The 13874-nt window shown below is 51.3% G+C and overlaps 1 protein-coding gene across 3 annotated transcripts in view; it reads right to left on the bottom strand.

Moving 5' to 3' along the window:
- Nucleotides 1-13874, bottom strand: part of Abcc6 (ATP binding cassette subfamily C member 6) — a 62902-nt gene that overhangs the window by 1846 nt on the left and 47182 nt on the right. For all 3 annotated transcript variants that reach the window (XM_029561986.1, XM_029561988.1, XM_029561987.1), the window contains 9 exons: nt 13199-13310; nt 11779-11986; nt 8850-9160; nt 7556-7755; nt 6080-6206; nt 5442-5543; nt 3993-4139; nt 874-1032; nt 622-788 (listed from right to left, as the gene is read on the bottom strand). In XM_029561986.1, the coding sequence (XP_029417846.1) occupies nt 622-788; nt 874-1032; nt 3993-4139; nt 5442-5543; nt 6080-6206; nt 7556-7755; nt 8850-9160; nt 11779-11986; nt 13199-13310 (1533 nt within the window). The remainder of the gene's footprint in view (nt 1-621; nt 789-873; nt 1033-3992; nt 4140-5441; nt 5544-6079; nt 6207-7555; nt 7756-8849; nt 9161-11778; nt 11987-13198; nt 13311-13874) is intronic.

The raw sequence follows: 13874 nt of genomic DNA, 5'->3' as shown, positions 1-13874 counted from the left end.
CATAAGGACCTGAGCTCAGATTCCCAGGACCTGAGTAAAAGCTGGTGCAATGTAATCCCAGGACTGAGGGTGCAGAGACAGGAGGATCCCTGGGGCTCTCTGGTCAGCCAGCCTAGCCTAATCTGTAAACTCCAGGTTCAGTGAGAGAACCTGTCTCAAAAAATAAGGTGGAGAACAATCAGAGAAGACACTCAATGTTGAGCTCTGGCCTTTACACACATACACATGCGTACACACAAATATATTAGGAAAGAAACACACATTGTATCACTTGGCTCTAATGAATGTGAGGTCAGTATCAAATATCAAGAGATAGTATTGCTCTTGGCACTGCAAATAAGAGCTGGGATCTGGGGGGGGGGTTCTTTTTTGTGACAGGGTCTCCCTGTAGCCCCAGCTGTCCTGGAACTCACTATGTAGAGCAGGCTGGCCTTGAACTCACAGAGATCCACCTGCCTCTGCCTCCCAAGTGCTGGGATTAAAGGTGTGCACTACCACGCCTGGCTGGGACCTGGATTGGTAGAAGGGGGTTGAGGGTTCCCTGGGGTCCTGCTCAGAGCTCCAGGACTGTCGCTGCCCCCACCCACCACCTGCTGGTCCTGCCATGGTGGGTGGCCATACCTCAAGTCGTCCCCCTGGCCAGCACATTCATACTGCAGTTGACCAGGCAGGCTGGCCACAAAGGCTTTGAGCTGCACTGTCTCCAGGGCTGCCCAGATGGTCTCATCTGTGTGCTCCTGGAGCAGATCAAGGTTCATTTGCAGAGAGCCTGGGAACAGGACGGGGTCCTGGCCAGGAAGGACACTGGGTCAGAACAGGGTCTTGCCCTAGTTCCCACCTCCACTACCCACCCTCCATGGTCCCAGGTCTCACCTGGGGAAGGATGGTGATTCGGGACCTCAGTGTGTGCAGCCCCACGTGGGTGATGGGGACCCCGTCGATCCAGATGCCACCCTCAGCTGCCTCCTGCAGCCGCAGCAGGCCTCCAGCCAGGGAGGACTTCCCAGCCCCTGTCCTGCCCACAATGCCTACCTGCCAGGGGACAGGAGAGCAAGGCCCACTCTGAGGAGGTCTGGCCCTGGGAAAGTGAGCCCCAGCCCTCATGTTTCAGGGCACCTATTTGAAAGATGTTTTCCTACATGAAATTTGTCCCTCCACTTACCATTATTTGAGCATGCCCTCCCCCACACACCTGTCCATCAGTCCACCCAGGCTTCCAGCGTCCCTATCTTCCCTCCTCCTGGCATTTCTCGTCCCTCCATCTGTTCCCACCTTTCCTGTATGCCCTTAGCCTTCTACATCACTCCCCATCCTTCCAGAAATGTCCTATTACTCCTCATCCTCCCTGCATCCTGTCCTTCTATCTGTGCCCCTCCTTCCAGCCTTTATCCTCTCTTCCATCCATCCATTGGTCCACCCATCTTTTCTTTCATTTACTCCCAATATTTCCTTCTAGTCATCTCCACCCTATCCATGCATCTCATTCTTTCTATACCCCATCCTTCCTCACCCATCCCTCACCCACCCCCATTCATCCGTCACCCACCCCTCATCCACCCTTCACCCTTCATCCATTCCTCATCCATCCTCCATCCATCCCTCACCCACCCCTCACCCACCCTTCATCCATCCCCCATCCTTCCATTCTCTTCTCTTTTCTATTGTATCCTCAGTATCTGGCACTGGGCAGAAATTTACTGCTTACAAATAGACATGTGGAGCTGGAGACGACTCAGCAGTTAAGAGCACTGGCTGCTCTTGCAGAGGATCCAGATTCAGTTCCCAGCACCCACATGGTGGCTAACGACTGTCTATAACTCCAGTTCCAGAAAATCCGAGGCCCTCTTCTGACCTCCATGAGCATTGCATGACAAAGGTGTTCTTACATACATGCAAGCAATACATTCGTACACATAAATAATAATAACTAAAACATTTTTTAATTAAAAAAAGCCAAATAAACATGTGTCCTCACTGTATGCTAGGCACACTTTTAGGCACTAGGAATACAAAAATTAAAAGGCCTTGTCCCAACCTGCTTTACTCTCTCGTATATTACAAGAGAGTACAACTTAATACAGTATGACAAACAAGCTTAGAACCTGTAGCCACCAAGGTAAGCGGGAAGGACCTGTTCATTTTGCCTAGGCTACAGTTTGATAGGGCAGCCAAGAAGGCTTGAGGGAGAGAGGACACTTAAGTAAGATCATGCAGGATTGAGTAGGAGTATGGGAGGGGGAAGGACTCCGGGCAACGTATGCCAAGGGGGTTACACTACAAGCTCACTGAGCTTACAGCACTATGAGTTCACCTAGCCTAGAGGTAGCCACTCCGCCAGTGCTGGCTGGGGCCCAGGCAGAGCAATGGACGTGGCAAGGTGGTAAGCAGAGCCTTGAATGTCAAGTTCAAGTGTGAAACTGAGGACAGATATGGTGGCACATGCCTTTAATCCCATAATCCTAGCACTTGGGAGGCAGAAGCAGGTGGCTCTCTATGAGCTTGGGGCCAGCTTGGTTTACATAGCCAGTTCCAGACCAGCTAGGGCTACTTAATGAGACCCTGTCTCAAAAAAAAAAAAAAAAAAAAAAAAAGAGGCTGGGGAGTCAGCGCTCAGTGGAAGGTTGCAAGCAGGAGAATGACTTGGGGATGGTGAGACAGGAGACTGGCATCTTACTGGGGAGCCTGGAGCAGTGGAGGGGCCCAGCCTGGACAGGAGTCAGTGAACCATGAATTAGCCACAGAGTGAGAAATGGAAATACAAGCACTTTCCACACAGGCCTTTCATGAAAGTAAGCATGCCAAAAATAAGAATGACAGCAGCTGGGGCTGGAGAGATGGCTCAGCTGTTAAGAGCACTGGTGGCTCTTGCAAAGGACCCAGACTCAGTTCCCACCACCTCTCATGAAAGCTAACAGCCATCCATAACTTCAGTTCCAGGAGATCCAACACCCTCTTCTGGCCTCTGCAGGCACTGCATGCTTGGGGTGCACTTCTATACACAAACATTCATACACATAAAATGAAAGTAATAAATAAAAAATTTAATTAAAAAAATCCAGCAGCAGCAGCCCCCCTCCCAGAGTGCTTGCTGTGTGCCTACTGCTTTGGGTGAATTAACAAGTTCTGCAATTGTTCTAGGAGGGCGGAGAATGATTCTCATTTCACAGGTGAGAAAAATGAGGCCAAGACATTGACTTCTCAAAGTCACCACAGCAAAGCCAGGAATCTGCCACATGCCAGCTGGATAGTACCTTTTGTCAACATGACACAAAACCTAGACTCACCTGGGGAGAGGGAAGCTGGACTGAGGAACTGCTTCCCATTGGACTGACCTGTGAGCATGTCTGTGGGGCATTGTCTTGACTGCTAAGTGATGTGGGAAGGCCTAGCCCACTGTGGGCAGTGCCACCCCTAGGCAGGTGGGTCTGGGCTGTATAAGAAAGCCTGCTGAGAAAGCCAGGGGAGCAGGCCAGTGAGCAGCACCCTCCATGGTTTCTGCTTGAGTTCTTGCCCTGACTTCCCTCAATGATGGGCTGTGAATGGAACGTGTAAGTCGAACAAACCCTCTCCTCCCCAAGTTGCTTTTGGTTGTGGTGTTTATCCCAGCAACAGAAAGCAAACTGGAACTGACTGTTTAGCATTGCCCAGCACATAGTAGGTGCTAAATTAAGGCGTGAACCATCCATCCACCCACCATCTGTTCTTCCACGTACTCCCCATCTTTCCTTCCGGTCATCCCCCACCCTATCCACGCATCTCATTCTTTTCTCCACCCCATCCTCCCCCATCCATCCTTCTATGCATCCTTTCATGCAGCCCAAAAAGCCCCTCAGCTGGGGACACCAAGGTAGATGCTGGAAGATACCCAGAAAGGCAGATGTGGGCAAGCAGGGGAGCCCATTTGGGGAGTGTTGGAAATGGGGCCGTGGAGGAGGCAGGCACTCAGACCTGGAGCCTGGTGCCCATGAAGGATAGGTGGGAGGGCTGTTCACCTTCTCTCCTGCGTGAATCTTCAGGGACACACCCTGCACAGCCAGTGGCAGCTCTGGTCGGTGTCTCAGCCCAAAGTCCCGGAACTCAATCTGTCCTCCACAAGGCCAGGGTGGCTGGGCTGCACAGTTGGGCAGCCTCCAGGGAGCCTGGGGCAGGGAGGGCACAAGTTAGAGGAACGGTCCTCCCAGGAAGCCCATGTCTCAGGGCTGCAGCCGCAGATGCTCCTTGCTGTGAAGCTTGGGTGTGCAGATTTAAATGAGAGAAGCCCAAACAGTGGATGTGTAAAGAACACGTCACATCTGGGTCACAAGGTCAGTGAGGTGCCTTTTATCTCTGCCACTGACCACTGCTTATTGTCCATGGGAAGCCCCCTTAGTAGGCAGCATTATGCAGGGTGGAGACCAACCTGCCACTTGCCCTGCTGTGACCTTGAAGTCCACCCCACCCCCCAGCCTCACCCTCCATCCTTCATTGCAACATCTCCCCAGCTCCTCCCGGCACACACCCAGTAGTGTTTTGTTGTTTTGAGACAGGGTCTCACTATGTAGCCCAGGTTTGCCCATAACTTGCTACATAGCCAAGGCTGGCTTCTAACTTGCTTGTAATCCAAGCCAGCCTCCAGTTCACATCTAGCCCAGCCTAGACTCAAATGCTCTCGGTAGCCCAGAATAGCCTCTCATTTGTTATGCAGTTCAGGCTAGACTCAAACTCACTGTGTAGCCAGGCTAATCTCCTACTTGCTACTGGCTTCTGTTTAATTTTTTTTTTTTTTCTGAGACGTGATCTTCCAGAACTTGCTAGTAGGCCAGGCTGGCCTCAGTCTCACAGAGATACACCTGCTAGTGCTAGGATTAAAAGCTAAGACTGACTTCTAATTTGATTTGTAGCTCAGTCTGGTTTCTAGCTCACTGCATAGTTCAGAGTAGCTTCAAACTTGCTACGAAGTCCAAGTTAGTCTCTAACTCACTACATGAACCAGGCTGACATCAAACTAGCAGCAATCCTCCTGCCTCAGCTTCCTGGGTGCCGGGGTTATAGGCACGAGCTACAGAACCCAGTTTAACCCCTGTGTCGTTCTTCATTGTTGCTCTGTCCTGTGAAGTTACTGCCTGTGTCGTTGTGGCTGATCTGTCTGTCCTTGCCCCATGTTGGTTATGACATCGTTCTAGCACCTGGTCTATGCCTGGGTTGCAGTCCTGTTCTGTGTTCCTGAGCATGGCTGCAGCAGTACTATCACTCTAAAGTCATCTGTACTCTGAGGGAACCGGCCTCCCATGCTCTTGACACTGCCTCTGTCCCCCATCACTTGGATGGGTTATATACCCTGCTCTGGCCAAAAGCAGGATTTAAACTTGTCCCCATTACTGTTGCTCTGGTTGTGACTCCAGCCCATAAAGATGGTGCTTCACGGGAGAGGACAGGGACAGACACTGCCAGCCCCGCCTTACCTCCTTGGGGGTGCGTGCGTAGTCCTGTACACGCTCCACAGCTACCATGCTGTTCTCCAGGTCCGTCCAGCTGCGGACCACCCACTGCAGTGTCTGTGTCACCTGGTGCAAGAAGACACCTTGCCTTGGCTCCCGCAGCTCACATCAACCCAGGTGAATGCCAGGGGAGGAAAAAAAGGAGGGGCCATGGGAACCGGGAACCCCAGGCCTTTCCTTCTGTGGCTTGCTCTGCCTAGAGAACTAACCACCCCCCTGTTAAATAAGCTGCAGCTTACAAAGCACTTAGAGGACCATCTCCTTCAGATGAGTGCTGCTTACAGGAGAAGGTGTGTGAACACAGAACATGACCCAATCTTGCATATTATTATCAATAGTTAACAACAAATGAACGCTGAGCCTGCTCTCTATGCCCTGCCTCAACTAGTCTAGAGGATGTCTGGATGGCAGAGTACTGGCCCATTTTTCATTTGGGCACACAGAGGCTCTTGAAGGGCTACTAGAGGTCAGACAAGGTCCCCTGAGAAATGCATTTCCCTTGTGCTGGACAGTGGGGACTTGGTGTCCTTGGATGTCCTCTGGGAGGGGTCCAACTGTCTCTGTTGTGCCCCACCTCCAGCCTGGGTAGAATACTGGGGTACCTGAAGGGCAGCAGAGACTGAGAAGCCCACGAGGCCAGCACTCAGACGAGCCTTGCTTAGGACTGCGCACGTGGTGGCAGCAAACACCAGGCCGTTCCCCAGGAGCTCCAGGTTGGCAGCCAGCCACCTGCAAAGGGAGGCGGGTCACAGTAGGGCCAGCAGGGGCCTTAGCAGTGGGGGACCTGCTTCTGCGGGTGTAAGAACTGGTTGAGGTATGGACATAACACCTGTGGGGGTTCCAGAGTGGGACCTAAGCTGGGGGGGCATTATTCTAATGTGTGGTGTCTAGCTCAGGGCCTGGCATATGGTTGGTGTTCCAGAGCTTTCTATTCTTGGGATGTGTCTCTTGCTGCCCCCTGGCCTAAACCTGGTCTCTTGGTCTTTTGGTCGGGGTCTCTCTCTGTCTCTGTCTCTCTCTGTCTCTGTCTCTCTCTCTCTCTCTCTCTCTCTCTCTCTCTCTCTCTCTCTCTCTCTCTCTCTCTCTCCTGACTGAGCTATCTCTCAGCCCTGCCCCACCTCCTCACATGGTCAACCTGTCATCTTCACACACAAGTCAGTTCTGACATCACCTCCTCCAGCAGCCTTCCCTGACTGTGCTTCTGCTTTCTGTCACACACACCGACCTCCTTCCCCATAGCTCTCTCTCTCTAGTGAATCTAATGTCACCATCTTTTGTCTCCATTAGAAGGTCCTGGGCTCCATGGGGACAGGGACCTTGTGGTCTCATTCCTGGCAGTAGTTCCAGTCCCTAGTTCAGGGCCCAACAAGTATGTGCTCAGCAAATACATTCTGAATGGCTGGGTGCAGTGGACCCGTCTCACCGAGTCCTGCCCAACCTTCTGTTCTTTCATTTGCTCACTCAACAGATACACAGTGGACATGCACTGGGCATGTACAAGATGCTGAGGGCCCAAACTGAACAGGACACCATCATTGCTCTCAGGGAGCCTCACACATGCTATATGGATGTCTAGTCCTACTGCAAGAAGAGGAAGTATTGTTCCCATTTGACAGTTATGGAAACTGATGCTCAGGACAGGGCAAAGTAGTGCTAGGCATCTGGCAAGCACTCCCTGTGAATATTTAATCCTTAAAGCCACTCTGAGTGTGACAGTAATTGGATACACAAGGCTCAGAGAGGTTGTGTGATTTGCCTAGGATCCATCAGTTTAGAAGTGGTGGAGCTGGGAATCAAATCCATGTCTTGCTCTTGTTTTGTCCCAAAAGGAGATTAAGGATGCTAATGCAGCTGCCTTGTCACCAAGGCAACAGAGGTCATATGGTTGCCTGGCAACAGGCTTCTTCCTGTACTTCCCACCCACTGGATGTTGGGAACCTCAGCCAGTTCTGAGTGCTGACCCTCAGCTTTGTCCCCAGGTTGCCATATGACCTTGGGCGGGCCCCTTGACCCCTCTAGTTACACACTATGGCCTCAAGAGGGTTCCAGGGTCTTCTCTGACCCCAGGCTCTTCCTACCTGTCAGCCACCAGTCTTGGGAAACTGACCCTCTGATTGGCATTCATGAGGGTGTCGTGCTGAGCCATGAAGGGGCCCTGGGCCCGGAAGGCCCTGATTACTGCGCTGCCCTGGAAGGTTTCTGCCATGTGGGAACACACAGATGAGTAGCTGGCAGACTCCAAGCGTCTCAACTGGCACGATGTGGCCACATAGAGGTTCTAAGGCCAAAGGGATGGAGACAGAAATGGAGACAGAGACATGTTGAGGGAGCTTCCAGAAACACAGGGAGTCTCAGGTACCAGGCTTTTCTGTCAGATTGCTGTGTAGCTTCTGGCCAGTTGCTTGCCTTCTCTGGGCTTCAATTTTAGGGGGATTAGTTGGCTGTCAAGCTCTACAGTAACCAGCAGGGCCTGAACTCAAAGCCTGACCCCAAAGCTCATGGTGGACATGACAGAGTCAAGTGACCAGGGAAGATCTCAGACAGCTGGGGATAGTGGCCACCACAGTTATTGATTAACAGTAGTGCTTTCACTCCTCTGCTTTCTGGAGTGCTGGGAAGGGGGCACTGTCAATCATGGGCCTCAATATACAGATGGCCACATGACCCAGCCTAGCTAATCAAAGCAGACTATCCCTTAGGTCCCTGTGATTGGGTACACAGGCACCTGATTCATCAAAGGCCAATCAGAAGTTTCTTCTAGGCTGGATACGTGAAAAGTTTACTTGGTATTGGGATGCTGAGGCTGGGCAACCACAGCAGAGGACGCTGAGGTCAGCACACTGGTCCCCTGTCAGAAGTGTGTGCAAAAGGAGGTATGCTAACTAAGGAGTGTATCAAAGATCCACGGGTATCAGAACTGCTCGGAGCTGGGCTACAGCCCATGCCTGGCTCTGCAGAGTTCCTGTGTAGCTCAGACTGGCCCGGGGCTCCCCATCTTCCTGCCTCTGCCTCCCAGGGTGCTGAGATGACAGAAGTGCGCAGGTCAAATCCTGATCTTTTGGCTAGGCCAGTTTCAATGGGTTTCTGGCCCAGGCTATGGAAAGGACTCACTTAGTTCAACACAATCCTGCACAGGCAGTGTGGGCTCAGCATGCTGACAGGAGAGGATGCTGCAGCATAGGGCAGGAAGTTAGAGATGCAGAACTCGGATGGGAGTGGCTGAGACAGAGACCTGCTATGCTAGACTGTGCCATCTGCCCTCTAGTGAGACCTCCGGTCCCTCCACCCAGGCCCAGCTGCAGACTCTCTCTCACTGAGCCCTGAAGAGGAAGGGGACTGGCCAAGGTGACCCTGGCTCTGAGCTCTCCATACCTGAAATGCTGTGTAGAGAAGACCAAGCGGCAGGATGACCACAATGGCCAGCGGTGTGGTCATGGTCACTGCCAAACCAACCTCCAGCAGCCCATAGGCATAGGTCAGCAGTGCCCGTAGTTTGTCCGGGATGTCCACGTCCACTGTGTCCATCTCCTTGGAGAAGCGGTTTAGTAGGTTCCCCACGGCTGTGCTCTCAAAGAAGCCGATGGGAGAGCGAGCTACGTCCCACACGAGCCTCTGGAAGAGCAGGCCAGATGCACGGACACCGCCCAGGAACACAGCAGCCATGGAGGCAAACAGCCCAACAGCTGCAGAGGTCAAAGAAGACCTCTTGTGGGCCAGGCAGGTCTCCCCAGCACCCCAGGGTAACCTCATATGACCTGACAGACCCACACCTAGGGGCGTGAATAGTGTCCCCCAAGCTTACACCCACCCCAGCCTCTGAATGCATCCTCATTTGGAAATAGGCTTTTGCAGATGCAAGGAAAGAATATTCTAGATTTAGGGCGGGGTCTACATCTGATCTTTGGTATCTAAGATCAAGAGACAGACAAGAAGTAGACGGGAAGACACAGAGACAGGAGTGATGAATCACAGCTAAGGGGGACCAGAAGCCACCCACAAGCCGGGAGACAGGCTGCGTGGAGAGGTGCAGCCAAAGACACATTGTCAGTCATGGTCCTTGACCTTAGAGCTGGTCACATGACCCAAAGGGGTAAACAGAACCTTTCCTGGATGGGATGAAGGCTGAGGTGGGACTGTGTGTTGGGGATGCTGAGGCAGCTACAATGCTCCTGGGTCTCCTTTCTCAGCTTCCTCCAGGAACCAGCCCACTGAAGATGGGGTTTAAGATGGCCCACTTCACTACTGTGGGAGAAAAAAATGCCTCTGATTCTAGAGACTATCAAGTTTGTGGCTATGTTTTATTTCCTTTGAGACAAGCTGTCTCATATAGCCCAGGGTGACCTCAAACTCACTTTGTAGCTGAGGATGGCCCTGATCCTCTTGCCTCTACCTCCCAAGTGCTGGTATTTCAAGTGTGCACCAGTATACCAGGCTAACCCTAGGAAGCTAACATGAAGTTGTACGCCACTCAAATGGAGTTCAACTTCATTCTGGGCATCGGCCAACTGACAGCTAGCTCACTCCAGTCTTGATAAAGTGAGCATCTGCCTTCAAGGGCTCTGCTTACCACAGCTATTGTGAGTAGGTTTACAAACTACAAGGGTCTTCAGTTTCAGGCCTAATGTGCCTATTTTACAGAGGAGGACATATACCATCTTGCTGATATGGACACAATCATGATGAATCGCACTGAAACTGCTTTTTATTTGCAGTGTTGGGGGCTGAACCCAGGGTCTCACATGTGCTGGGTGAGCATTTTACACTAAGCTATATCCTCAGTCCTCTTTTCACTTAAAAAGAAAATTGAATTTATCTATTTAGTATGTTGATAGAAAGGTGTATGTTGTGGGCATGTATACCGTGGCTGGCATGTGGAAGTTAGAGGACAACTTCCACATGACTGTGGGAGTCGGTTTTCTCCTTCCACCATGTGGGTCCCAGGCATAGAACTCAGGTCATCAGACACCTTCACCTGCTGAGCCATCACATCAGTCCCTCTTTACTTTTTACTTTGAGACTGGGTCTCATTGAGTTACCTTGGCTGGCTTGAACTTGCTGGTTTAACCTGGACATCCTACCTCAGCCTCCTGAGCTGGGGTTACAGAGTATGCCACCATGTCTAGGGAACTGAAATGACCTTTAGTGACGGTGGAGCCAAACCCCTATTTTTCCTTCATTATGGCCATGTTTGAAATGGAGACTGGAAGAGGGAGGAGAGGCTGTACAAGGGCAGAACAGGGATTCTCGTGGGGCCAGGACTGCTCTGCAGCCTGACTGTGGAGGTGGGGCATCACCATAAGCCATAAACTGGCACACGTGTGAGTGTCGACATGCAGGACTGGCCCAGGTCAACCTCACTGTTACATGATCCTGCATTGATGGCATTGTTGCATCACCCTGCAGCCTGGTGCTTTTGGGAGGACCTGGGCAGAAGGCACACAGGAGCTGCTTGCGTGGGAACCTACACTCTCTTCAGGAAGTATTTCAGTTGTTTTCGCAGAAACAGCTGGGTGTGGTGGCACACATTTGTAATCCCAGCATTTAAGAGGCCGAAGCCAGAGGATCTTAAGTTTGAGGCTAGCCTGGGCAAATGGAAAGACCCTGTCTAAATAAATAAATAAATAAATAAATAAATAAAAAGTTGGGCCAGTGTTGGACATGGTGGTGCCTGCTTTTAATCCCAGCACTGGGGAGGCAGTGGCAGAAGTAGGCAGATCTCTGTCAGTTTCAGGTTAGCCTGATCTATATTGCAAGTTCCAGGCCTGCCAGGGCTGTACAGTGAGAGCCTATCTCAAAAAAAAGAAAAAAAAAAAAGTTGGATTGGAAAGATAGCAGAGGTGCTTATCACTAAGTCTGATGATCTGAGTTCAATTCCTAGGACCTGCATGGTGGAAGAGAGAACCAGCTCTGGCAGGTTGTCCTCTGATTGCCACACATGTGATGTGGAGCACATGAATCCATCCATACGCAGAAAATAATGAATTATTGTAAAAATAAAAAGGTGACAAAAAATTAAAAAGGAAAAAATTGGAGGTGACAGAGGCAGTAGTGTGTGTGCTGGGGACAAGTGTAGCTGTGCCTGGAAATCTGGGGTGTGGATTGAGGTCACTAGCAGCTGTCCCTTGAGCTGCATCCACTGCCCTGTCCCTAGGTCCTCACTCCCTCCATCCACACCTTAAGGACACAGTGGCAGCCGATCCCAGGACATTCTGGGAAGACGATCAAGGACAGGAGGAGATGGGGTGGGAGGGCAGGGCTTGAGCAGCACTTAGCCTGGAAGCTGAGCAGTAGGGGGTGGTACCTTGGAGACAGCCGAGGAGCCCGAACACCCAGCCACGCAGGGCAGCATGTGCCTGCCGCCCGTCCACAACAGGGTCGTCTGCCCAAAGGCTCAGCCAATAGCCCTGGCAGAAGGAGGCCACTTGCTGGCAGAGGAAGAGGAAGAGGGTGTAGGTGCAGAGGGGCATGCCCACGGCCTGTACGTAGCTCAGGTATGTGGTGGCCTTCACCTTTAAGACATACAGTGGAGAGGGGGACAGAGAAGGGAACAGAGGAGGATGAGTTGGGCCTAGGCCAGGTCAGGCTCCCCAAAGCCACATCGGCAGTACCATCTCCCCTCCAGACCCCACTTCAGGATCCCTGTGCCAATGAACCCCTGATGGGTCATGGGAAGTCATAACTGGCAGGTGATTTGATGGGCAAATGGGGGATGCACACATGGGCTGGGAAGGATGAGTAGAGGCAAACAGACAACATTGAGGAAGAGGAAAGTGAGAGCACAGCATTCAGATTTGGGCTGACCTAGACTTGAGTGTTGGTCACAAGTGTCACTGCTTACAGGCCCTGGCTCCTTCGTCTTTAAAATGAGGCTATCAGCATTTAATTTTTCAGAGGGATTGTAAGGATTGAGGAAGGTATGCCAGCAAGATGGCTTCCTGAGGAAGAGTGCTTGCTGCCAAGGCTGATGACCTGAGCTTGACACGGGTCCTACATTGTGGAAGGAGAGAGCAAACTCTCTTGTAAGTTGTGATTTGACCTCCACACTCCAGTACTGGCACATGTGCTCCTCCGCCTCCTGCATACAAAATTTTTATTTTCTATTTTATTTCATTTTTAAAAATATTTTATTATTTTTATGTGTATGTGTGTACTGCCTGCATGTAAGTAAGTGCACCTATGTCGTGCAATGCCCGTGGAGGACAGAAGAGGCTGTTGGATCCCCTGGAACTGGAGTTACGGACAGTTGTTAGCTGCCATGTGGGTGTTGGGATTCGAACCTGGGTCTTCTGCAAGAACAGCCAGTGTTCTTAACTGTTGAGCCATCTCTCCAGCCCCCCAAATTTTTTAAATGTAAAGAGGAGGAGGATAAGGAGGAAGAAGAAAAGGGGGAGAAAGAGGAGGAAGAGGAAGAGGGGAGGAAACACAAAAATGTAGAATCTTTTGCAGGGGGGTCTTTTTGAGACAGGGTCTCCCTGTGGCTCCAGCTGTCCTGGAACTCACTGTGTAGACCAGGCTGGCCTCGAACTCACAGAGGTCCACCTGCCTCTGCCTCCCAAGTGCTGGGATTAAAGGCGTGCACCACCACACCCGGCTTTACAAAGGTGTAGAATCTCTTATTTGGCGCATAGTAGGTGCTCAGGAAAGGCGAGTGACCTCCCCAATGTGCTATATCTGATGTGAGGACACTGGGGCCCCAGGGAGCAGGAGCAACTGGTGGTTACCCGGCCATACCGCACACTGTCCTCTCCTACTGGCAATCCTGTCCCCTCAGGGTCATCTAGAGTCTCTGAAGTAGTGCTGTCCCTTACAGGGGCTGACTCGATGGACCTGGACCTGTCATTTAGGGGAAATCAGGACACATTAATGACTCTCCCATAGGACTGTGGTACCCCTTCAGGTGGTAACCACTGAGGTCTGAGGTATTTCCCCCCTATAACCCTTCATTTGTTCATTTAGGAAGGAGGGATGGATACATGGACATGTGGGTGCATGGATAGAAAGAACAATGGATGGATAGGATGGATGGATGGATGGATGGATGGATGACAGAAAGGATAGATGGACACATAGATGGATGGATAGAAAGGATGGATGAATGAGTGCCTGTTTGGTATCATGCTTTCCTCCAATGTGGTACCCAGCTACATGTCACCTGTCACTCTAGAGTCAAGCAAGCCTGTGCCCTGTGGCCATTTCATCAAATGAGCAGTTGTGAACTTGAAAATTGTCTTCTGAGTTTTCATTTTGGCCTAAGCATTGTTTTGCCCCTACTGTTTACCCTTAGATTCATGATTCGAGTTTGGCTGAATGTCAATTTTGAGAGTTTTAGATGCTGATGTTCCTGTCATCTGTGAATGAGTAGACTGACTTAGCTGTTCTGTGCCTCAGTTTCCCCAG

The sequence above is a fragment of the Nannospalax galili genome, unplaced genomic scaffold, assembly GCF_000622305.1.
Source record: "Nannospalax galili isolate Female #2095 unplaced genomic scaffold, S.galili_v1.0 scaffold32, whole genome shotgun sequence".
In the NCBI taxonomy this organism is placed as follows: domain Eukaryota; kingdom Metazoa; phylum Chordata; class Mammalia; order Rodentia; family Spalacidae; genus Nannospalax; species Nannospalax galili.
Note: the sequence above shows the minus strand (reverse complement) of the source record. Positions and strands in the feature narration are given on the sequence as shown.